The sequence below is a fragment of the Kogia breviceps genome, chromosome 6 (assembly GCF_026419965.1).
Source record: "Kogia breviceps isolate mKogBre1 chromosome 6, mKogBre1 haplotype 1, whole genome shotgun sequence".
Taxonomy (NCBI): domain Eukaryota; kingdom Metazoa; phylum Chordata; class Mammalia; order Artiodactyla; family Physeteridae; genus Kogia; species Kogia breviceps.
The window spans coordinates 85,694,012-85,720,589 of NC_081315.1; the positions used below are offsets into that span (position 1 = coordinate 85,694,012).

Sequence of the window (26,578 nt, forward strand, 5' to 3'; positions counted from 1 at the left end):
CCGGGGCCCCTGCATTGGGAGTGTGGGGTCTTCCACTGCACCACCAGGGAAGTCCAGCACATAATTTTTCAGCTGAGCAAACCAAGGTGCAGAGGGGTGAAGGGACTTGTTTAGTATCACAGAGGTAGCTGGGGACAAAGCTGGAGGAAGAAAAACCCCTCTAGAGAAATGCATATCTAGCCATCTTAGTCAGTAATCTAAATAAAAAATAGACTACTTTTGGATACTGTGATTTGAATGTTTGCTGAAAAAAAAAAATAGGGTGTGTATCTTTGTGTTTAAAAGCAAGGTTCCAGCCAAGCTTAGTGGGTTATCTACTTACCAGCCAAGTCTTTTTCCCATCACAGAGTTGTTGGGTCACTGCTGGGAACCCTAGTTTCTGAGAATGTACACCCTTTCCTGATAGGAGAGGAAGAATTGCTATCAGAACCATCAAAATGCTCTTGGCCCTGGTTGGAGCAAAGCTGCTTGGGAGAAGTCACAAGGGCCTCCTTATCTGGAGTCTCAGGTTATTACCGTCATCCCCACTAAGTGTATTTTAGCAACCCTCGAGCTATGCCCACTGGGTTTGAGGAATGCCATTTCTGCGCCATTTCTTCTCAGCTCCTCTGACCATTGGGGTCAGTTGGAAATGAAGTATTACTTGGAAACCACGCTAGAAACTGCTTTTGAATTTTTGGGTTGACTTCGAGCCATTCCTCATACCTCTTCCTCAGTTTCTTGCTGTCCTAATGTTTTTTATATAACATCTTCTTTTGTGACTTGGTCAGTAGGATCCTGGCAAAACACAGTACATAGTGGGTCTTCAAAATACAGTGAATTAACCAAACCTGGCTGGGTCTAAGAAAAACGCTAAGGATTTTGATAACCGCTGGCTTTTGCTGGACTTGTTTTACTTGTAATGTGGAGGGGAATCACTTTTATCAGTAAGAGCTGAGAACTCTGTTTCTATGGCCCTTGCTGTGTGCAGAGGATACTGGAGATGAGGTGATGGGCTTGTTTTGAAGAGGCTGGGGGACCCGAGGTTGTGGTCTGCATAAGGTGGGCTGTGATTTGGGAGTTGGAAGGGAGGTCAGGGATGGGGGACAAATAGAGTTTTGCAGTTGTTCATCGGGTAAGCTGCTCTGAGGTCTGGTGGTGGGTATTTTCAAAACATCCTACTTCCTGCTGTGCTAATTGGAATCCATAGTTTTGCGACTTGGGGAGCCTTTAATCTAAGTTGTGAAATATGAGAGCAAACCAGCATTTAGCATTTTAACAGAAGAGTTGGTAAATGATGACCTTAGGTCAGGTAAGAGGAAGCAGCGTCCAAGCAGGCAGGATCCAGACTGCCTGGTTTGAATCCAGCCACTGACACGTAGTAGCTCTGTGACCTTGGGAAGGCTGCTTGACCTTTCTGTGCTTCCTTTTCACATCTGTGACGTGGGGAGAATACCAGTAACTATGTCATAAGTTTATTGTGACGATTCACTGCTTGGCTTAGTGCTGGATTGCAAATGCTCCATAAATGTGGTGTTGCTTATTGTTAGTAGTTACAGAGGTATAACAAATTAGTCTGAGCCTGACTTCCATCATTTCTGGAGCCCTCCCACCTGAAACCATCCCCTTCCTGCCTCTGGTTCAGCCTACTTTCCATTCTGACCCTGATCCCTGGTGTCCGATTCCCTTGGGTCTCTTATTCTCTTTCCTGCTTGGGTGGCCCACCCTACATGAGTTAGCCCAGTTACAGGTTGGGGGTGCACATCTCAGCTGTGCCCCGAATAGCTTTGCCGTCCTTTCACTGGCCTCTCACATTCCTTCTGTCTCTCCACTAAGCCTCACTGTCTCCGTAAGCCCCTCTTCTGCCCTGGCCCCTCTAGTTCTCAAGAGTTGCCATCTCTCATCTTCAGGCATCTGTTTGCTCACCTTCCCTCCATCCACCGTAAAGAACTAACTCATGGACACCCTGCCTCAGGACGAAGTATCTTTTTTCCTATTCAAGTTTTTAATCCGTCTCCTTTTTGCTCCTTGTCTTCTGCATGTAAATAAACACTTTGGTTTCAGCCACTTTAAAAAAATTCAAAACTCCAAATAAAAATTTCTTCCCTTCACTCTGAAAGTGAACTCCCTTCCGCTTAATGTCCATAGAGGGCTTCTAGAAAGAGCAAACTGAGCTGTTTCTGCTCTTCAACCCAGGGAATCTAGCCTCACCTTCTGGTCTATGAAAAACTGGTCCCTCCAAGGCCACAAAGATCTCCTGCCAACCGTTTTTTCCTTCCTATTTTATTTTATTTTATTTTTTCATTTTATGTATGATATATGTATGTATTTTAGGATTTTAAAGATTATTTTAGGATTTTAAGTTACTTCAAGAAGCTATGGGGAAACAGAAAGGGAGCAAAGTGCAACAAGCGGAAAGTTAAAAAAATTCCAAGTTACTTCCTGATTTAGCAACTAAAGGCTTTCCGTGTGTTCTTTGGAACTTCTATGTGGCCAAGTTTGTCTGAGTTTTTCTCAATTTTCTTTCTAAAGATTCTTCTTAGGGTGTTTCTCTCTTTCTTTTCTTTACTTTTTAAAAATTATGATAAGAACACTTAACATGAGAATTACCCTCTTAACAAAATTTTAAGTGCACAATACGGTATTGTTAACCGAGGGCACAATGCTGTACAGCAAATATCTGGAACTTATTCATCTTGCATAACTGAAACTTTATCTCCATTGAATAACAACTACCCCGCCCGCCCCCACCCCAGCCAAAGCTGGCTCCTGGCAACTACTCTCTATGAATTTGACTATTTTAGATGCCTCATGTAAGTGGAATCATGTAGTATTTGTCTTTCTGTGACTGGCTTATTTCACCTGGCATAATGTCTTCCAGGTCCATCTTTGTTGTCCTTTATGGCAGGATTTTCTCCTATTTTAAAGCTGAATGGGATTCGATTATATGTATATGTCACATTTCTTTATCCTCTCAACCATCAGCGAACATTTAGGTTGTTCCCATGTCTTGGCTATCGTAAACAATGCTGCGGAGAACATGGGAGTGCAGCTATCTCTTCAAGATCCTGATTTCGATCCTTTTGGATAGATACCCAGAAATGGAATTGCTGCATCATTTGGTAGTTCTATTTTTAGTTTTTTTGAGGAAGCTCTATACTGTTTTCCATAGTGGATGTACCATTTTATGTTTCCTTCCTATTTTAGCTCCTCTCTCTTGAAGCATCTGACTTAGCTGACTGCTGATTCCTTCTGGAAACTTCTTCTCTGTACCTAAGGTAGAACCCTGGCTTCTTTTCCTCAGGTCCTCATGGAGTAGATCCAGTCGCTCAATGGATATTTCCATCTGGATGTCTCTGTGCTTACCTTTATCACTACATGTTCAAAACTGAACATGTGCTATTGTCTTCTCCATGCAAGTATATTAGCTACGGCCCCTGAAACAAAGTACCACAAACTGGGTGACTTAAAAAGGAGAAATTTATTGTCTCACTGTTTTGTAGGCTAGAAGTCCAAGATCAGGGTCAGCAGGGTTTCTTCTCCTGAGGTCTGTGAGAAAGAATCTGTTCAGTGCTTCTCTTCTAGATTCTCTGATGGTTCGCTGGCAATCTTTGATGTTCCTTGGCTTCTATAAAGCATCATCCTGATCTCTGCCTTTATCTTCCCGTGGTGTTTTTACTTTGTGCTTGTCTGCCTCCAAATTTCCCTTTGTTTTAAAGGACAGCAGCCATATGGGATTAGGGCCCACCCTAATGACTTCATTTTAACTTGATTACCTTTGTAAAGACCCTATGTCCTAATTTAGTCACATTCTGAGGTACTTGGGGTTAGGACTGCAACATATGAATTGGGGGTGAGGCAAAATTCAACCCATAGGACCATGCAGACTTGATTGTTTTTCAGATATTTCTCATCTCAATGAATGGCACCAATGTCCACCATGTTACTCAAGAAAAAACTTGGGAATCATCCTTATCAAATCACGTGCCTTTATAGTAACCTAGCATCTAGAGCTTGTAGAACTTGGAGGCACAATTTTGGAATAGGAACCATAGCATCCAACAGGTTTACAAAGGGATCTGTGACTCCCAAATGGCTGACAACCTCTGCTCTGTATCTGTTTTTTTTTTTTAAGTGTCTACCGCCTTGGTACAAAAGTTATACATACATACGAATTTTAGAAAACTACAGAACAGCATAAAAATAAAATTAATAATTATCCTATTATTCAGTTACCCAGAATCACTTATTATTTTGGTCATTTCTCATACATTTTATGCCTTCATGCATTTTTTTTTTTTACTAGTTAGAGCATACTGTATGTAAGATTTTGAATCCAACTTTTTACAATTCAACACTGAATCATGTGTGTTCCCATATCGTCACAAAGTCTTCATGCATTTTTTTTTTTTTTTACTAGTTAGAGCATACTGTATGTAAGATTTTGAATCCAACTTTTTACAATTCAACACTGAATCATGTGTGTTCCCATATCGTCACAAAGTCTTCATGCATTTTTTTTTTTTTTCCTAGTTAGAGCATACTGTATGTAAGATTTTGAATCCAACTTTTTACAATTCAACACTGAATCATGTGTGTTCCCATATCGTCACAAAGTCTTCATAAATAGTTTTAAATGGTGTGTGTTATTTCATCAAATGGATAGATAATGATTGACTTAGATATTTTATTATTATCCCATTGTCAAATATGCAGGTCGTTGCTGTTTTTTGACTTTTAATAAATAATTCTATGACAAACTTTACTATTAATTTGGACTCAAATAAATATTTTTTTTAGAATTCAGGTGTGAGTCAGCAGGGGATGAAGAAAAAAGGTGGACACAGTATCTCTAAGCAAATTATTAGTGTAAATTGAAGGAAAGCTAAGCCTACCTAAGTTAACAAATATCTTAGGCGTTAATTGTGAGCAGTGACTTTGTGATTTAAAAGTTATTCTTGGGCTTCCTGGTGGCGCAGTGGTTGAGAGTCTGCCTGCCGAAGCAGGAACCACAGGTTCGTGCCCTGGTCCAGGAAGATCCCACATGCCGCGGAGCGGCTGGGCCCGTGAGCCATGGCCACTGAGCCTGCACGTCCGGAGCCTGTGCTCCGCAACGGGAGAGGCCTCAACAGTGAGAGGCCCGTGTACTGCAAAAAAAAAAAAAAAAAAAAAAAAAAAAGTTATTCTTAATTAAATTGTTAAGGTAGATCACAGTAGAGTCTCCAGTCAACATTTTGCTCTTCAGTGATTCTTTATAGTCTATAACAGGGTTGTACAATATAAATTTTGGCGATGATGGAAATGTTCTTCATCTGACCTGTCCAATATGGAAGCAATTAGCTACATGTGACTATTGAGCACTTCAAAAGTGGTTAGTCCAACTGAGGAACTGAATTTTAAATTTTATTTATTTTTAATCGATTTAAATTTAAATAGCTATTTGTGGTTAGTGGTTACCATATTGGAGAGTGCAGTTCTATCAAGGTGATGACTAAACACTTTTATAATGCTTATCTTTTCCTACATACCCTTTTAAGTGTTTTACATATTAATGTATTTAATCCTCACAATGACTTTAGGAAGTAGTCTTCCAGTTACTATTGCTATATAAAAAATTACCACAAAACTTAGTGGCTTAAAACAGTAACAGTCATTTATTTTGCCTGTGAATCTACAATTTGGGCAGGGTTCATCAGAAATGGTTCATCTTTGCTCAATGCAGCATCAACTGAGGTTATAGAGTCTACTTCTAAGATATCTCAATTACATAGTTGTCATGTCGATGACTATTATTGGTTTTTCTTCTTGGGGCAGCTTGGGTTTCCTCACAGCATGGTGGCTGGCTTCCAAAAGCAAGTGTCCCAAGAGACAGGAAGTGGAAGCTGTCAGTTTCTTAAGGCCTGGGACTTAGAAACTGACAAAATATCACCTCCAACATATACTATTGTTCAGGCAATGCACGGAATATATCTTTACGGGGAGGAGATATAGACCTCACCGCTCCATGGGAGCAGTGCCAAAGAATTTGGGGACATGTTGTAAAGTCATCATAGAAAGGTACAATCATTTTGATTCTGTTTTACAGGTGAGAAAACTGAGCACCTCGCAGTTAAAAAACTTGCCCAAGGTGACATGTCTAGTAAGTGGCCAAGCTGTTATTTATGCCAGGCAGTCTGACCTTTTTTTAACTACAGTGCATCTCTGTAATTCATGTTTCACTAATTTAGATTCATATCTTCTTCAGTTTTTTTCCATGGTGCAATAATTATGAGATTAAATGACTGCTATATGTTTGTAAATCACAAACTGTAAATACATAGTATTTGCAAGGGTTTGCTAGATGTCAAATTAATGATGAACACACATTCTCAACCACCTGATTCAGGAGGAGCTGTTTGGCTCCAATTTAGAGCCCCTCTGCTTTCATCTCTGTTTCTACTGCTTCCCAAAGAGAATTTATTATCACCTTCAGATTGAAACAGACCACGATTCTGAGTAAAACTCTTTCAGTCTTAGCATGTTGCCTGCTTTACGTATTCCTGTTGCATGGCATATGTGTTTTTAAAAAGGAATTAATAAATAACACACTTAGAATTATAAAAGGAGTTGAATATTTCTGGTTTTTACTGAAAGTAAGTCTTGAGATTAAACCCTAATTTAGATGATATATTTGCATATGTTTAGGGAAGTGTGTGTGTGTGTGTGTGTGTGTATACTCTTATTTATTTATTCATTCATTTATTAATTATATTGATTCTTGGAAGAGAAATCAGAAAAAATATATAGATTATGCCAAATTCTAGAGGTTGCATGATAAAATAATGAATGCAACCTTTTACAAACCTGAGAAACCAGCAATTTCCTTTAATGTTCAAAAATAATGGATAGTTCCATGTGAAAGAGAGAGAGCCTTTTGTCCTGTGGCCTCTGTTTGATACTATTTGCTGCAGTAAAGAAATGTGGTCACTTCACACCTAGTCTTTGTCCCCATGTAATCATTACAACACAGGGTTTTTTTTTTTTCATCAAAATACTCTTGAGAGAGTTTATAGTTAAATGCATCTAGCTTTCCAGTTTCTGGGTTTCTCAAGCAATATGTGTGAATCTCCATGATGTAGAAAAGCTTATTTTATTACTTCAGAATCTGGGTATCCCAAATAATGAGACCACTTCAGTGAAATCCCACATTTTTCTTTAGTCCACATCCTACCTGACCCACTCCTTTGTTTTTGTGTTTTTAAAAATATTTATTTATTTATTTACTTATTGGGTTGTGCTGGGTCTTAGTTGCGGCAGGCAGTCTCCTTAGTTGTGGCATGCATGTGGGATCTAGTTCCCTGCCCAGGGATTGAACCTGGGCCCCCTGCATTGGGGGTCTTGGGGGAGCTTGGAGTCTTATCCACTGTGCCACCAGGAAAGTCCCTTCTCCTTTGTTTGATAACTCCCTTCTCATTTTATGTGTTTGAACTGGTATTTTGTTGATTTTCCACACAGTCGGCTCTTTCTCCGTTATCTTAACTGGCCATATCTTATGATTGTACGAGCCGGGCTCACTGTTTTTCCCTCTCACTCCTTCATCGATGTGACTCAGTTCCCCATATATGGGAACCTCTTGGGAGCCTACGTAGCACGCTCTTGGGCCCAGATATCCGGCTGCCTCTGGTGTAATTCCACGTGGCATTTTGACTTGTCCAAAAGCAAATGTCTCCTTCTCTCCCAAACATGCCCCCTTCCCAGCTGCCCCATGTTTGAAGTCATAAAATAGGTCCCCACTATTACTGTTTCTTTTAGTGCCCCATGCGTACCTTCCTCGACCTTTCTCCCAATCTCTCATGCCTGCGCAGGTGTTCACTTGTTTAGTGCCTGTTTCCGATACTACCCTACAAGCTCCAAGATGGTGTTGGTCATGCTGTGTCATTTTCCACTCTCTCTCCAGCTCCCAGCTGGTGCTTTTCACATAATGGGCATGACATAAATGCTAATTTGGGTTAGTAAACAAATAAACAAATGCACGTGCTTCCATTTTTATGTTTGTATCCCTGGGCCAAAACTTGATGCCGTCGTGGATTTTTCTCTCTTTTTTCATACATTAGATCTGTCAGTTTACTAAATCTTTCTGGGACATACACTCCATGAGGACAGGGATCTTTGTTTTGCTCAGTGGTATGTCCCAGATGCCTAGAATGGTGCCTGGAATGTAGTTGAGCCAAGCTGAGCATTTACTGTGTTGTAGAAATGGTTCTGGTTGTTTTACATGTATTAATTTATTTCATCGTCATAACAAGCCTAGAAGGGTGGGTAGCTACTATTAGTGTGCCTATTTTACAAGAAACCAAGGCGTGGAGATTAAGTCATTGTCCAGGGTCACACAGCTGCTAAGCGGTAGAGCCAGGATGTGACCACACGTCTCCTGAGTCTGTGCTCTTAACCACTAAGTACCCTGCTGTGATACTACCTAGTGATGGTGTGTTTGCTCTGTGTGGCCCTTTCACTGAAACTGTACATTCACTCCACGCGGTGTAGGTACTCTTTTAGAAGAAGAAGCAGAGGCTGGTTTGGAGAGGATTAAAAAAAAAATTACCCAGGGTGGGACCCAGGTTCTGAGTAGCAGGGACAGGATGGGAACTCAAGTCTGTTTCAGCACAAGCCTGTGTGCCTGTCCTGCCAGACCTGCCAGTCTCTGCGTGGCCCGTGGTTTTGGAAGCAGTCTCGCATTTAACAGGAACATTCCCCAAGGTTGTCAGATTTCCTTGTCCCCAGTAGACGTCTGATGCAGCCGTGCATGTTTCTTCCTCAGACAATGATGGCAGCCGCCCGTTTCACTCCAGAACTGAGACGACGCCCTCGCCCAGGAACAATGGAAATGGACACCCAGAATACATTGCGTACGCGCTTGTCCCTGTGTTCTTCATTATGGGTCTTTTCGGCGTCCTCATCTGCCACCTGCTTAAGAAGAAAGGCTATCGTTGTACAACAGAAGCCGAGCAAGACGTGGAAGAAGAAAAGGTTGAAAAGATAGGTAAATAACGTGGATTCTTTTTATGGGAATGTGAGTGCAGACGATTTTTAAATCAGAAACCAGTAATGTGTATTTTCCATCTCTATAAGGCAAATGATCCATCTTTTTTTTAATCTATTGACATTATGTAAATTTAAAGTATGCACCACGTTAATCGGGTACATTTGTATATTGTAATATGATTGCCATTGTAGTGATATTTAGCACCTCTGTCACAGTACGCAATTGTCATTTCTTTTTTTTTTTTTTTTTTTTTTTTTTGTGGTACGCGGGCCTCTCACTGTTGTGGCCTCTCCCATTGCGGAGCGCAGGCTCCGGACGCGCAGGCTCAGCGGCCACGGCTCACGGGCCCAGCCGCTCCGCGGCATGTGGGATCTTCCCGGACCGGGGCACGAACCCGTGTCCCCTGCATCGGCAGGCGGATTCTCAACCACTGCGCCACCAGGGAAGCCCGTCATTTCTTTTTAGTGGCGGGAATCATTAAGTTCTAGTCTCTTAGCAGGTTTGATGATTATAATACAATATTGTTGCCTATATTCACTATACTGTGCATTCGATCTCTAGGGCTTATTTACTATGTGTTCTAAGTTTGTACCCTTAAGCAACATCTGCCCTATTGTAACCGAAGGTGTTGTCTGGCGGCTCGCTGCTCAAAAGCCAATAAAGAGGCAACGTTGGTGGTTTATTTTGGGTGCTGGCAACCAGGGGGTCGGGGGGAGGGTGAATGGACTCCTGTCCAAAGGCTGCCTACCCCCCACCCCCGACAATCAGGGGGCAAAAGAGCTTTTATAGACGGAGGGAGGGGGCTACACGCAGAAACAGCACAGTCAGCTCTGACAGTCATCTTGTAATTGGTCATGTGGTGGTCTGACCAATGTCATCTTGATTGTTTTTTTGTTTTGTTTTTTATAAATGTATTTATTTTATTCATTTATTTCTGGCTTCCTTGGGTCTTCGTTGCTGCGCGCGGGCTTTCTCTAGTTGCGGTGAGCGGGGGCTACTCTTCGTTGTTGGTGCGCAGGCTTCTCATTGCGGTGGCTTCTCTCGTTGTGGAGCACGGGCTCTAGAGCGCAGCCTCAGTAGTTGCTCAGTAGTTGTGGCGCACGGGCTTAGCTGCTCCGCGGCATGTGGGATTTTCCCAGACCAGGGCTCGAACCCGTGTCCCCTGCATTGGCAGGTGGATTCTTAACCACTGCGCCACCAGGGAAGCCCATCTTGATTGTTTTAAGTGTAGTTAATCTTCAGTTCCAGGGTCAGTTTTTTCCCATTTCCGTGAGGCCAATTCTCAGAATTGTGGCAGCTTATGTCGTGGCTACAGTCTGGTCATCATGTAGTTAACTTCCTCCACCTGGTGGGGCTTTCAGTATCTACAAGACAGCTCGCAGGATAAGGCTCAGAATATTATCTACAGCCCTTGAAAAGGAACTAGAGGTCCTTGCTTTAGCTTGACTTTGCTTAGTGACTATTATTGTCTTGTCCTGTTTGACTGCTTTTCTCTGCTTCTGCATTTTCTCACTGTTCTGATTAAACTTATTCTTTGGCTAAAGTTTTTCCACAGGCAAAAGGCAGGCAGAGGTCTTGGGCGTATAGACCACAGGGCCCTGCTCCATTTCACTCTCTCCCCATCCCTTATGCCCTGGTAACCACTCTATATTTTTACAACTTTGGCTTTTTTAGTTTCCACATACAAGTGATAACATACAGTACTTGTCTTTTTCTGTGTGTGATTTATGTCACTAAGCATAATGTGCTTAAAGTCCATCTGTGTTGTCAAAAACGGCAGGATGTCCTCCTTTCTCATGGCTGAATACTATTCCATTATATATATCTATCTATATCTATATCTATATCTATACATATATATCTCACATCTTCTTTATCCATTCATTCTTTGATGGGCAGTTAGGTTGTTTCCATATCTTGGCTATTGTGAATAATTATGCAATAAACATGGGAGTGCAAATAAATCTTTGAGATCCTGTTTTCATTTCCTTTGGGAATGGAATGTTCCTCAATTTTTTGAGGAACCTCCATATTGTTTTCCACAGTGGCTGCACCAGTTTACACTCCCACCAGCTGTGCAGAAGTGTTCCCTTTTCTCCGCGTCCTCGCCAACACTTTTACAAAATGATCCATCTTAAAGGCAGATGGTGTGGTGTAGTGTCACTGTAGATTTCACAGGAAGCACACCTAGAGTTATAAACCTTGCTTTCATTTATTAAATACCTACTAAATCATTTACTCTTATTTGCCTTGTGGCCTCGGGCAAGTTATATATGTTATATATGCTGCTATGTATAATTTAACTTAAATTTAATTTCATTAATTTAATACTAATTTAATTAAATTTTTAATTTAAGTGAGAACAGTAGTCTCCACCTTGTAAGATTATTGTGAAATTTATAGAGAATATATATTTGGCGTTTGTCATAAATGGCCACTCAGTAAATATTAACCCTTACTATTATTGAAATAGATTCCGATAAGCACGATGGGAAAACTGAATACGTCTCACTTTTTGCTGGGGGAGTTCTGTCTTAAATCTATGAGGTTAGAGTCTATGTTTATGAAGTAAGTGGTTGTGTGAACATTACAGTGAAAATATGGTAACAGCTGGTGCCTTTGTATTGACTTCAGACCGTCTCAGCTTTTCCTCTTAACATGGAGTTGCTGGATTGTGTTTGGAAAATGCTGAGAGATGGAGTCCTGTTTTCTCCACAGATGTACTTTCCAACCACCCTTTAGAGCCTTGGGGAGTAGTAGGTAACTCTCCTTATCCCTTTCAGCCTCTCAAAGGACAGTTTTTGCAGAAAGGTGACATTTGGAGTAGGTCAGCCTTCAAGCCAGCCCCAAGGACAGAGTGCGGGAGCTTCTGGCCTGTTGGTTTTTCCCACCCCCACTGACCTTTGAGCCAAAGAGAGAGCACAGTCACAGGATGAGTCATGTGTGAGCTTATGAGCAAACCTAGGCTGAGTGTTTGTCAACAGAAGGCGGGGCCTCCCCCTCCTCCTTCCTAGTTGCTCTGTAGGTCAGCTTAGCCATTAGCATGTGCACTGTGCAACCAAACATGCGTATTCACGAGAGGAAGCAGCTTGGATGGAGTAGATCATTTTCCAGATACACGGATAGGACACCGCACACCTTGATTCATTCTTTGTGAGCTAGGTCAACCCTCCCTCTTCCTTCCTGTGTTATGGAAGCAAATTGTAAGGATCAGTTTCAGAGTGGAGATTTGATTTTCCTTTTTCAAGGACTATCCCATGTGCAGAGTCTCTCAAAGTAAACTGAGTTTGTAGGCAATTAACTGCGACCAACATTTAGATCATTTGGAAGTACATTTAAAAGAAGAGTCTTGTAAAAACACAGACGAATAATTACCCAATTTAAGAAATGAATTAATTTTCTAAATGTATATAGTACGTCTGCAATTAAAATAAAATCCAAAGGGGGCTTCCCTGGTGGCGCAGTGGTTGAGAGTCTGCCTGCCGATGCAGGGGACACGGGTTCGTGCCCCGGTCCGGAAAGATCCCACATGCCGTGGAGCGGCTGGGCCCGTGAGCCGTGGCTGCTGAGCCTGCGCGTCCGGAGCTTGTGCTCGGCAACAGGAGAGGCCACAACAGTGAGAGGCCCGCGTACCGCAAAAAATAAATAAATAAATAAAATCGAAGAAGTTTTTCTTTTAACTGTCTTTTTTCTTTCCATTTCCCTTAAGGGTTTAACAAAATGATGAGCGAGAAATAACAGTTGTAAGGACTGATATAGATACATGGAATTGTTGTCTTGGAAACTGAGTGTGTGTTTGGACTTGAGATCGATGGACAACTCTGATACTTTTTATGCCTCTTGTGCCAGGGAAGTCACTGTGTGCTTTCAGTCAGGCAGCTTGGGGTTGAAGGAAGAAAGCAGAGCTCTTAGCACCATGGGTGATCAGCTGAACTTTCTGGAGACTGTTCAGAGAGGTCTTGGGCTCTAGGACTGCATGTCTCATTGACCTGATGCAAGTGACCAACTGTAACCTGTCCTTCCCTCCCCTTTCTCTTTCAGAGTTGAACGACAGTGTAAATGAAAATAGTGACACCGTTGGGCAAATTGTCCACTACATCATGAAAAACGAAGGTATGGTTGTTTTAGTGTCCAGAACAATTTAGTATTCATATGTTTTATTAAAAACCTGCTTCAAAGAGTCATGATTTGTATGGATTGTCCTGTCAGTGTTTCTGAAGTTATTGACACCTTTTACCTAAGCTCACAAATAGCTCAGCTTCCAGCATTATCTGACCGGGAGAGTTTCACAGAAGTGTTTTCTAAGAGTCAGTCATTGTAGAGTCAGCTCCGGAGGCTTACCTTTTAATCCTGGCCTCACCTCGATTTGGGGAAAGTCATATTACATCATGGAGCCTCACTTTCCTCCTCTAAAATAATATTTACCGCATAGCATTGTTGTGACATATTGCACATAAAGTGCTTGTATAATAAGCACTTGATTATTATCTATTCCTGTTTTTGTGCTTTTAAACATATTGTGGTAAAATACACATAGCATAAAATGTACCGTTATACCCATTTTAAAATGGACAATTCATCGGCCTTAAGTACGTTCACAATAATGTACAACCATCACCACTATCTAGTTCCAGAACTTTTTCATCATCCCAAACTCTGTACCCACTAAGCAGTCACTCCCCATTCTGTATCCCCTTTCCCTCTATCCTCTGGCAACCCCTCCTCTGCTTTCTGTTGTCCATGGATTTGCCCATTCTGTGATCTATTCTTTTTTTTTTTTTTAAGTAATTAATTAATTTATTTTTGGCTGTGTTGGGTCTTCGTTGCTGTGCGTGGGCTTTCTGCAGTTGCGGAGAGTGGGGGCCACTCTTCATCGCGGTGTGCGGGCCTCTCACTGTCGCGGCCTCTCTTGTTGCAGAGCACAGGCTCCAGACGCGCAGGCTCAGTAGTTGTGGCTCAAGGGTCCAGCCGCTCCGTGGCATGTGGGATCTTCCTGGACCTGGGCACGAACCTATGTCCCCTGCAGTGTCAGGTGGATTCTTAACCACTGCGCCACCAGGGAAGCCCTGTGATCTATTCTTAAGTGTTAAAACTTTTAAAAAGTCTAACTTTTGTGGCTTTAAGCACTTTTTTCCCTTCTGAAATGTATTCTAAACCCCCATCTTCCTAATCTTCCCCATCTTCCTAAACTAATCAGGATGATTTTAATCTTGATTAGATAAATCAGAGTCATTGTTTTGAAGGTGATTGTCTCCATAAGATTCCACACCCCGAGTGACTTTTGAGGTGTGTGGCACTCCTACCCATATATCTGTGAACTAAAAATGTCACCTGTCATGTCAGTAAACAAAGGATGTTGCAGCCATCAAGCCATCATGTTACAGCCGCCCCAGCGGTGCACCTTGAGGAGACTCAGGGTGCACAGGATACTGGCCCCAGAGAGCTGAGGTGCATATCAAAGGAATGACTTCAGTGAACCCAGACTCTTGCATCTTCCCATACATAGACGAGAGCTACATTCCTTAACTCGAGATGTCTGGTTTTCTTTAATTAATAGTCATCTTTTGATGTTCCGACTACCTGGTCTTTGTTGCAAAAACCCCTGTATATTCTGGGGTTGCCTCTCCAGAGCACTCCCTCCGAGCTGTCTGAGACGCAGTGTCCCGGCCTTAGGTCCTCAGATTTGTCCACCGAATAAAACATAACCTCTCAACTTTTAGGTTGTGCATTTTTTTCAGTCGACATATCCAGTATCCGCAGATCCCCATACTTTGAATTCTCATGAGAATTTAAAAGAAAGTGTTTTCCTTGGGCTCTGTCTGTGCCCTGGTCAGTGCTGACACATGCAGCATGCACTGCTGCACCTGAGCCATTTGTCCAAAAGGAGAAATACCTCCGTGCTGCTCAGTAAATACCTGCTCTTCCAGCCCCAGATGCTCCCTGGGGGTCCTCTGCCCCCATATCCTCACTATCAACTGGAGCACCTGCCTGGCCCGGGCTGCTGGTCAGTTTTTCTGACTTAGAAGCAGCATTTTCAAATGATTCAGCATACTTTTCATTGTTCTTTACAGAGTGGACTTTACGTATTTGGCATAGATCTAGGTGCATTATGTGCATAATCTAATCCTCAAAATATTCCTCTGGAGTTGATATTATTATACCCATTTTACAGATGAAGAAAGGAAGACTCCAAGTGGTTGGTCACATGGTTAAGGAGCAGCCTGGCCCTACCTGGGTCTCTTTCATCTATACAACATTGCCTTGCCTCGCCTCTCTTCTACTTTGTAGCTTTCAGTTTCTATAGGATGGAAAACCAGATTGCCAAACTTAATAGTACGGTGTTTAAAATAACAAGACAGCAATTGCTTGGATTTGATGTCTGTTTTCTAAAGACCTTTGTTCAGGGAACAGTATTTGGTGATGCTATCCTTGAGGACTCAGTGGTGCATATTTCTTTTACATAAAAAAGTGGATTTTAATGTGCATAAGAAATACACAAATACATTCTTGGCATAGAAGCTCCAGCCATGAAAAAAGTGCACAGGGTAAGGTTGCTCCTGTGCCTTGTGCGTTCAAACTGCCTTCAGGGCTTTGGGGAGCTTGGAGGCCTTTGGGACCTGGGCTTCTGAAAGCTGGAGCGGTTGCTGAGTTTAGTGAGTGCTGCATGAGGGGGTTACTGACAGGTGAACTGGTTGAAATAAGTCAGCTGTGAAAACTTTGCCGGAGGCTGCAATTCTCATGTATAACTTCATAGTAGACACAGTGCTTGCTATGTGCCAGGCTCATTCTAGGCGCTTTCTGGGAACGCTGTGATTCATATACTTCGTTTCCAATTTACAGTTGAGAAACTGAGACCCACAGCACTTAACTAACTTGCCAATGTCACCCTGCTACAAGTAGCAGAGCTGAAATTTGAACTCTAGTATCTGATGTCAGAGTCTATACTTACCCATGTGCTGTCACTGCCTCTTTCCTGGTAGCAGGAAAGACAAATGATAAACTTCCTCCTTTCAAAGACACAACGTATACAGCTGGGGTGTTTTATAGAACTCCTAAACATTAACTCATTAAATTCTCCAAACTACCTTATGAGGTAGATCCTGTTATATCACCCCATTTTGCAGATGAAGAAACAGAGGCCCAGAGGGTAAGAAAGTCACCCAAGGTCACACAGCCAGTATGTGGCAGGATGGTGCCAGCAGCGGGCACCTTCTCCTAATTACAGCAGACCAGAAGGCTTTGGGTCCCCGGAGCAAGCAGACTATATAATTTCCTCACCTTCCATACTCATAAACTATAGGGCTGTTCTTTTCTTTTTTAATTATGTCCTTTCCCTTTCAGAAAGTAGCCTTTTGGTTTCTGCTGCCTTGATTACCAGTAGGTATGTTGGAATAATACCAAGGCACTGATTTCATTCTTTCTCCTCTGCTCCCCAGTTCTTTCCCTTCTGTCTTTATTATATTTTACCCTCTTCCCTGTCAGGGCCTTCATCTGTCTGCCTGTGATTTCTCCAGTGACCTGTGAGAAAGGCTGGGGGCTCTGATCCTTTGTGTGGCCTTGGTTCTCCTTGGCCACCAGGAGACATCTGATCTCACTGGACACCCCTTTTCCAGCTGTGGCCCTCTCTAGCTTACAGCCTGTGCCAAAACAGCAGCTGGGGTATTAGATACATACTTGGGTCTCTTACCAGTTGATAACCTAGCTTTTTTAGTATGCCTTTGAGACTTAAATTCTCTATAGAACAAAATGTATTTTTCTTTTCTTTGTCATTAACAGACTCTGAAATTAATATCAATTAAGACCTCCCTGTTGAGGTTAATTTAACTATTTAAAAAAAAATTATCAGCACACTATAACATAATTTTTCTTTACACATTGAAGAAAAAAGGAATAAAATTGAGCACAAACCATTACCATTTTCCCATGTTTATTTACATTTTCTTTGCCTATATTTACATATTTTAAAACATTTGCAGTCATGATATATGACTCGTCTTCTGCTTTGCATTTTTAATTTGGCTAATGGGGTAATATTTCACCTGTACTCATGGTGACATTCTTGTTTATGGTTTAAACCTATCATGTCTTGAATGTTGCAAATCAAGTTTCGTTCAGATAAATATCTCTTGAAGGATGAATTTATTGGCTGACCTGCAGACTGATTATTTTCCCCCAATTCCTAATCCTTTCTAAATAGAGCCAAATTGAAGAGCGTTTGGGTGGCCACTGTATGGAAGTTTTGGAAAGTACCTGTAACTCCGTAGCTGAGCTTCTCTGCCAGGCCCTGACACTGTCTGAAAATAGCAACAATTCAGAGTATTGTGATTACTCTCCAAGCGCCCTGGTTATGGTTATTCACACTAGGCAGAGAGAGGGATCCCTTGATGAAATTCTTACCTTGGGGCTCAATTTGTGTGGTGGCCAAAAGGATTCCTTCATAAACTACCATCATTACTAAGTAGATCTCCGAAACTTGCTATAATGGTTATGCAGACATCCTGTGAGCTGTTAAACTACTCATCATTTAGATAGAGACTTGGACATTGAAGGAGTAGGTCGGGGTAGGTTGGGGTGAAAAGCACCCACCCCAGAGTCAGATAGACCAGGGTTTGTATGGAGGTCTGTTTCTAGCTCTGTTTCTAGCTGTGGGACTCTGGCCAGTCAGTTATAGTCTTTAGGCCTCAGTGTCTATCTTTAAAATGGAGATGATAATTCTGCCTGCTCTTGGGGAGAATCAAACATGATAGGGTCTGTAAAGCTTTTAGCCAGTGATTGGCACATACCAGGATCTTCCTTGAGTGTAAGGGAAAACTTTGAAAAGAGTAATGGTGGGAGAGAAGACAAGGCATTTTTCTTGTCTGATTTTGACTGGTCTATTCATATTATCAGGCAGAAATTCAGGAAAGAAGAGAGGAAGCAGTTTCTGGAAATTATTGCCCAGGAAAATTTCCCCTGTTCTTGACAGGCTTTGCTTGCCCTATAATTGACTCCTCCCATCCTTTGGATGCCCATGAAGGGAAATATAGTTGGACAGAATGTTGACAACTGTAGGGGAAACCATCTTTTGCAGCTTCTTGGAGTTATGAGTAATCACAAGGAGGGGAAATATATTTATTAGAACTTAATTGGATTATTGCTCTTTTACAGCCAAATTAAAGCATGTATTTATGTGCTAATGGTGGTGTTCTGTTAGAGTTTTCTCATCACAGGAAACCAAAAATCTTCCCAAGGGTTAGTTTACTGAGATTTACTCCCTGGTATAGATTGCAGGGTAGACTAGAGACAAGGATGTATGTGCGTGTGTATGTGTGTGTTGGTCTCACACACCCACCCTCAATGGGTATGAATGATCAAAACTTGAGTCTACTCTTAAAGCATCACTCATAGCAAACAAAGGGGTTGTTTACTATTGTTTCTAAGAAATAAGGGCAAGATACAGGAATACATGGGAAACAACACAAGCCCATGAAAACAAGTTTTAGTAATGATTTTAATATATTTTCATAATCTCTCTGGCAGCATTTTATCATCTGATGTTTCTAACAGAGGTCATCATTTTGATTAATTAATTTTCTCAGGTGACTATTTAAACTTCTGTTTTTGAAAAGCTCCTTCTTGTAAGTGAATGCTATTAGTGTTATCTTTGTTTTCATACCTTTTTTGTTGTTGTTATTTTTCCCTCTTTTCTGTTTATAGTTTTGAAGTTTAGTAAATGATGGCAGAATATAAATCTCAACTGGCAAATTATTGTGTATTCCCTAAACTCTTTATCTGAAAGAAAATTATTGTTCTGAATTCTTAGTATTAGTTAAAGGGAAAATGATTAGACTGTACTTAAATTTGTCTTACAGAGGGTAATGTGCCTTTTTTGTCATGTGGGAGAAGATACTGCTGGTCCATTTCAGCACTTTTTTTGTAATGATAAGAGTCTTATTTAGATCAAAACTTGTGTGTGGAAAGGCATTTGTGCATCTTCACAGATAGTCATGAAAGGCAAAGAAAATATTTCTTTTTGAAAAGGATGGTATGCTCCATCAGTATTTCTTCAGAAACCCCATACATTTGCAAGGGTTGTGAAGGGGAGAAAATTAGATTGTAGGGGGCAAAACCCCCTTACTATTTTATATGTAAAACACAGATATGCATATAGTACATAAACATGTATATCTGCAGTATTATAGTTTCATGAGAGGGTGATTAGGAACAAAATGTCAAAAAAAAAGGCTTCTGGGTGGAACAATAATGAAAAAAAGTTGAAACACTGGATACATCCTTGCTATTAGCACTTAAAAGCAGCAGTGTTGAAACTAGAGTTAATTTTCCTCCTCTCAGATGTCATTTGAGATGGTAAATGTTGGTGTTAGGTCACATGATAAATAGTGATTTTTTAATTGTTTCATTGTCTCTGGGGAATTTGTTGTGGTTAGTCCTGAGGTCAATGCTTTAAAAATCAGGAGTCGGTCATAACATCTGGCCTTGCCAGGAAATACCCAAGAGAAACTTGACTATTCACTTTAGTCTTTTATCCTTAAGACTTGTCACCCTACAAAAGACGAAAAGAACACGTGTGTCTGTGCATGGTGGTGGGGTAGGCACCCAAGAAGCTTAGATTCAATTTGCTTTAGTGGACAGCCTAGGCTCCCCCTAGAAATTTGGATTTTTTTTTTTAAAGTTAACATTAGAAGTCTAATTTAACTGTTGGGTGTGACCAACATTTGAAATTTAAAGCTATCTGGCTAGAGTTAAGGTCTTCTATGGTCTGAATGGCCCACCTAGAAAATTAACCCTTTCTCATCCCTGATTCTATGTGGGATGGACTCGATACTACATGGGTATCCAGAATTTAGGGCTAATTCATTGAGCATGTATAAGTTATTAAAATACAGGTCTCTTGAGACATATATTTTATGACGTATTTAGTAAAGTGAGTTAAATTCAGTTTCCTTTTGGTTTGAGAAGGGGAGAAAGATATGTCTTCTATGTTATATAGCTAATGACGTGTAGGAAACAAAGCTCTGTAGTAGATCTGCTTTCCTTTGCATAGATTTTCTGTCACTCTCACTAAATTCCTGCGTGGTGAAAAGTATTGGCAGATGGTGCCACATCTGGGTTTTTCTTGGGAAAGACCCTCCCTTCTCCAGGGCCCCAGGGCCTCATTTGTGAACTGAAGGAACTCAATTAGGTGTTTTTCCAACAGTTTTTCTGATATGGTAATTCTATGATCACTCATCTGATTGATTCCATTTTAATTCTTTTTTAAAATTAATTAATTAATTAATTAGTTTTTGGCTGTGTTGGGTCTTCACTGCTACAAGCGGGCTTTCTCTAGTTGCAGTGAGTGGGGGCTACTCTTTGTTGTGGTGCGTGGGCTTCTCATTGCGGTGGCTTCTCTTGTTGTGGGGCATGGGCTCTAGGCATGTGAGCTTCAGTAGTTGTGGCACGTGGGCTTCAGTAGTTGTGGCTTGCAGGCTCTAGAGCGCAGGCTCAGTAGTTGTGGCGCACGGGCTTAGTTGCTCCGTGGCATGTGGGATCTTCCCGGACCAGGGCTCGAACCTGTGTCCCCTGCATTGGCAGGCGGATTCTTAACCACTGCTCAACCAGGGAAGTCCCCCAGTTTAATTCTTGACCTTTTTTTTTTTCCTTAGCTAATGCTGATGTTTTAAAGGCAATGGTAGCAGATAACAACCTGTGTGATCCTGAAAGGTGAGTGCTTTTCCCCTGATTTTATGGGGCTTTCATTTTCAGTTATCTGCTAGAGCGGGTTTCTGTACTTTGGCACTATTGACATTTGGGCCAGGGAATTCTTTGCTGTGAGGAACTGTCCTGTGCATTATAGGACATTTAACAGCATTCCTGGCCTCCACTTACTGGATACCATTGTCCCTTTCTCCGGCTGTGTGACATCCCAAAACCAACACCTCCATACATTGTCAATGTACCCAGGGTGCAAAGTCACCCCTGGTTGAGAACAGCTGCATTAGAGAACAGTGATGAGAGGAAAGGAGTTAGCCCTGGAACTGGGGACCTGGGTGAGTCTCACCTCCACCACTTATGGATCCCCTCTTCTCGGGCAAGTTAACTGACCACCCTGAGCTCAAGTTCCATCATCTATACACTGGAGATAACCACTGTACCAACTTAATTGGCATATTATGAGGAATACCAAATACCTCGGGCATCGAGAGACCTCTATGAACAATGATGATTAAACGAAAAACTAGGCTGGTTTGGGGGCACCTGCTAAGTTCTGTTTTTGTATTACCAGTTTTAGGTTATGGTGGTTGAGTATCATAGTCCTTCCTAATTAATTACAGGTAACTGTATTTCTATGTAATTTTTCATGCTTCATGGAGCATTTATTGAGTGCCTGCTGTGTGCTGGGCATGATGCTGGAGCCGGGCCTTCACAGATCCTCGCCATTGAGGACGAAGTCTAGTGGGGTGTGGAGACAAGAAGCAGGGGCTGCTTGTAGGCAGAGAAAGTCCAGGACAAAAGGCCCGGGAGAGTGAAAAGTGTGGGATGCCTCCGGTAAGGTTCAGTCTGGGGTGGCCCGAGTCTATGCTATGGACAGAAGCAAGAAGGGCCAGGAAGGCAAGTGGGGTTTGAGTGACATGGCAAGGAGTTTGGACCTTTTCCTGCTCACTCTGTGGGTGGTACACCCAGCGCATCTTAGCTATTTCATGCATGTTTGTCAAACAGGCCACGTTAGAGCTGCATCTTAGCAAAGTGACTTAGTGCTGGAAGGCCAGTGGAAGGAGCTCTGGTGGTGTAGTTTATAGAGACAGATGAGCTGTGGTTTCCGCCACACTCCAGCCCTGACCAAAGACTCCTTGTGTTAGGACCATGTCACCTCATCGGATCTTTGCCTCAGTCATCGTAGGGCGTCCTGTAGTCCCTGTCATTGGGTTTTGTGCGCAGTGTGTGCTAGATAAACGTTTGTTGAATGAATGCTGTTAAACTTTCAAATTCAACCTCCTAATATGTGGTGTGAACACTTGTTTACCTCAGAAAGCTGCGGTTGTGTGTTTTTATTTTAACAAGCTAAAGAGCATTCCTAACGAACACCAGGAAACTTTTGGCTCTCTGTGGTGTTTGAGACTATCTCTTCAATCAGGCACTTTTTTGTCTACTTTTGAAGTGGGCAAGTGGGCTGGTTATCAGCAGCATAAAGGCTGGCTTATGCTGTCCTGAGACTTCTATATGCCTTTGGGGCTCTCAGCCCAGTCTCAGAAGTCAGGCTCTGCTGTTATGTGCTGCCCTGCCCACCCCACCTACACCAGGTCAGAGGGCTGATTCCTGGTTGGGCTGGTCTGGTCCTGTCCTGTCTTATTTCCTCCTTTCCTAGTGGACCAGAGCCTTGACACGTGCCTTTTGAAAGCAGCCAGCATCTGACCTATATACTTCTGCTTTTTATATTTTGGATGGTATGGCTGGGTTTCTTCCAGGTTATCAGAGTGATCTCCCCTGTTTCTGAAGCACTGTAGCATGATGGTTAAGGTCATGGTTTCTAGATTTAGTCTTTCTAGATTTGGATCTCAGCTGTCACTTACTAGCTGTGTGACCTTGGGTAAGTTACTTAACTGCTCTGAGGCTCAGTGTCCTCGTTTTTAAAATGAGGAAACTAATAATACCTACCTCAAGGTTTTGTAAAGATCAGTGGAATTAATATATATCAAGTGTGTAGACTGCTAAGTGTTAGCTATTTTTATTATTACTATGATCAACATCTGTCTTGAGCATCACTTTTGATGTCTTGACCTAAAAGCTTTCTTCCTTTGACACAATAGTCAGATTGGATCAAATATTCTATCTTAAGTCATCCAATAATTTGATTGGAATTTAAGTTTTTCTCTCCTCCAGGGTACATATATTTGGGGCATGTCTTTGCTTAGAGATCTAGGAGGAGCTTGGGTATGTGTGAGAAATTAGTTTACTTGAAATTAGATTGCATGAGAAGGGAGATCAGCCATTTGGAAAGAGACCTAATACTTGAAAGACAAACAGTGCATCATCATTAGAAGCAGTGGTTTATTTCTGGCCAGTTAGTTCCATACTGGAAGTGATAAATCACATTGTTACTGTTTAAAATGAACTGTGTCATTGTATAGTCATAAGAGCTGAGTACCTGCTGCCTGAGATCAGTTCACAAAGCCCAATTGTATAATTGGAAGAGGCATTTTTTTCTTTTGATTTAAACCTGCTTCTTATATTTCAGGGGGAGAGAATGCCTTAGCTGATATTTCTTTTAATAACCAGTTCGACCTTTTCCTTTTTTTTTTCCCCCCACCTTAGCCCGGTGACCACTAGCACTCCTGGGAGCCCTGTGAGCCCCGGGCCCTTGTCGCCAGGTGGCACCCCAGGGAAGCACATCTGCGGCCACCATCTGCACACAGTGGGTGGTGCTGTCGAGCGGGACGTGTGTCATCGATGTAGGCACAAGCGGTGGCACTTCATAAAACCCACCAACAAGTCCAAAGAGGGCCGCTCAAGGCGCCAAGGAGAAGTTACTGTCCTCTCTGTGGGCAGGTGAGTCTTGGGGGTGCTTTGGGTTTGTGTAACACGGTTGCTGTGCTGTGTGGATTGGTACACCCGTTAAATGTAGAGTGTGTTCTCCTGACCCTGGCTCAGGTCCCATCTCTGGGCTTCTTTGATGTTTTCTGGTCTGAGTCCTGCATTTTTCCAACAGCAGAAGAATTCTAAGAGGTGGCTATTGCAAGATCAGGTGTGACTTGTATTAATTAAGGTAACAAATTAATTACTTGCTGTATTAGGGTTCTACAGAGAAGCAGACTCAATAAGATATATATACACACAGACACACATGTAAGAGGAGATTTATTATGGGAATTAGCTCACACGATTATGGAGGCCAAGAAGACAGGAAAGCTGGTGGTAATTCAGTCCAAGTCCAAAGGCCTGAGAACTGGGGGAGCCGATGGTATTAGCCCTGGTCCCAGTCTGAAGGCCTAGAAACCAGGAATGCTCATGTCTTATGGCAAAGGAAGAGGGATGTGTCAGCTCAAGTAAAAAGAGCAAATTCAGTCTCCCTTTGCCTTTTAGTTCTGTTCAGGCCCTCAAGGGGATTGGATGAGGCCCATTCTCATTGGTGAGGGTGATCTTTACTCAATCTACCAATTCAGATGCTAATCTCTTCTGCTAACGTCCTCACAGACACATCCAGAAATAATGTTTTACCAACTCTCTGGGCAGCCCTTAGCCTGGTCAGGTCGACACATAAAATTAACCATCACACTTGCTCTAATAGATAAAGCCCAAATCTCAACTGTTACAGAATGGAAGTTTGTATTTCACTTGTGGAAATCGAAAGATCAGGGGTGGCTCTTCAAGCAGTCACCCAGAGCCCTGGGTCCTTTCCATCTTGTGCCTCTGCTGGATTTGCTAGCAGGAGAAAGTACGCAGAGGATTGTTCACAAGAGGTTTTTCAGGAGATGGGCCTGAAGTGGCACATTTCACTCTTGCTCACAAGAGTGAGGACTGGAGCAAACTTGAAATCACTCTTTCTTCCTCTGGCTGGAACTCAATCACTAGGCCACACCTAATGGCCAGGGAGGTAGGTAGCGTCAGCCAGGAAGAAGGGAAGAGATGGAGCCTGGTCCACTGCTCTCCAGCCTCTGCCGTGTAAGATCCACCTGGACCCCTGGGACTGCTTGCTTTTAGTTCACCTCCTTCTTTCCCAGCCCTAAAGTTCCACTTACCTGTGACCCATATGTGATGTGGAGATCTTGCAGTTCAGGTGATAAACAATTTGACGATACTGTATGCAGAGCATTTTTGGTTGATTTTGAGCCTCCTGCAGGAACTGCAAGGCTAATGCTGCATGGGCAAAGGCAGTAGAGAGTAATGGTCGAGAGCATGCCTGCTGTCACCAGACTGGGGAAGCCCTGAGCAAAAGCTGACAGTGTTGCCTACATGATCCTTCTCTCCTTACTGACAAACTCTGGGAAGAGTAGCCTGGACTCACTGAATCACCCTCATTTGACTCCTGACACCACTACTTACAAACTGTTACTTCTCTCTGTGTCTCAGTTTTCCCCTCTATAAAATGGGGATGACAGTAGCACTCACCTTATTGGGTTGCTGTGAAGACTAAATAAGGTGACTCAGGTAAAGGGCTTAGACCAGTTTTTGGTGCTTATTATATACTCAAAAATTGTTGGCTAGGGCTTCCCTAGTGGCGCAGTGGTTGAGAATCCGCCTGCCGATGCAGGGGACATGGGTTCGTGCCCCGGTCCGGGAAGATCCCACATGCCGCGGAGCGGCTGGGCCCGTGAGCCATGGCCGCTGAGCCTGTGTGTCCAGAGCCTGTGCTCCGCAACGGGAGAGGCCACAACAGTGAGGTACCGCAAAAAAAAAAAAAAAAAAAAAAGAATTGTTGGCTATTATTATTACTGTTATTTGAATTCCATTGAGTTTCATCATGTGTTGCACAAGCAACAAGAAGAAGACTCCTTGGCTCTTTGCCACTTAAAACAAAACAGTGCAACTCATGACCACACTGTTTTATTCAGAGCAGAGTCATGGGAACTTATGAATGTGGAATGTGGTGAGAACCTGTAACTTGTTTGGACAAAGTGTATTTTGTTTGCTTTAAAAAAAAATCTGCTGAAACTTTCAACTCAAATTCAACATGGCTTTTTAAAATGCCCCCAATCCAACTCTCCGTCTTGGAGATAGAATAAATACTATGACTGCTAAATGATTACAGGCTGCTTTTCAGCAAGTGTTGCTTAAAGAGAGTCTTAAAGTTTGACTGAATAGGTTTGTGGTGACAACCCCCCACCCCTTTTTTTTTTTTTTTTTTTTTTGCGGTACGCGGGCCTCTCACTGCTGTGGCCCCTCCCATCGCGGAGCACAGGCTCCGGACGCACAGGCTCAGCGGCCATGGCTCACGGGCCCAGCCGCTCCGCGGCACGTGGGATCTTCCCGGACCGGGGCACAAACCCGCGTCCCCTGCATCGCCAGGCGGACTCTCAACCACTGTGCCACCAGGGAAGCCCTGTGGTGACAACTTTTTCCTGATCCTGCGTTCACTCCTTCAGAGTCTCCTTCTTCCTTCTGGTGGGTGAGCTCATTTTGGACAAAGAAGGAGAATTTATTTTAGATAGTTTCAGGGAAATGAAGACCAAGACTAGATAGAAACTACTGTGAAAGATTTTAGGGTTTTGATGGTGATGGATGAGAAAAGCAGTCCAACTGAGTACATTTCTTTAACTTCTCTCTTAATTCTTAAGGAAAATCTCTTTCTTAAATTCCTTAACCCTTAATGAAAACCCAAATTTGCTTCAAAAACAAAAACAAAAAAACCCAGACAAAACCCAAGCAGACACAAAAACTCTGCCACCCAACTGATGCTGATAAATGTGAGTTTGGAGCCCTGTTTATAGAGATAGACCCTCTGCTGGGTGAAATTTGAGAAGACAGTTCCCTAGTGAACATCAGATTTGCAAACTGGTCTGGCTTTTATCCAGCCTTCTGTTGTTAAAACAGCTGATGTTTAAGCCCAGGTCCTTGTTAGAAACCACAGCTCTGAGGCTGTTTCATATTTGAGTACCCGTG

General features: G+C 42.4%; 1 protein-coding gene across 2 annotated transcripts in view; it reads left to right on the top strand.

Moving 5' to 3' along the window:
- RELL1 (RELT like 1) overlaps positions 1-26,578 on the top strand; it is a 66,637-nt gene that overhangs the window by 24,068 nt on the left and 15,991 nt on the right. Inside the window, exons 1-5 of one of the 2 annotated variants that reach the window (XM_067036309.1) lie at positions 6,070-6,118; positions 8,777-8,998; positions 13,043-13,114; positions 20,647-20,704; positions 23,294-23,527. In XM_067036309.1, coding sequence (XP_066892410.1) covers positions 6,112-6,118; positions 8,777-8,998; positions 13,043-13,114; positions 20,647-20,704; positions 23,294-23,527 — 593 coding nt within the window. In that variant the 5' untranslated portion in view covers positions 6,070-6,111. Of the gene's footprint in view, positions 1-6,069; positions 6,119-8,776; positions 8,999-13,042; positions 13,115-20,646; positions 20,705-23,293; positions 23,528-26,578 lie in introns of those variants that run through there. The other variant, XM_059067620.2, reaches the window with a different exon arrangement.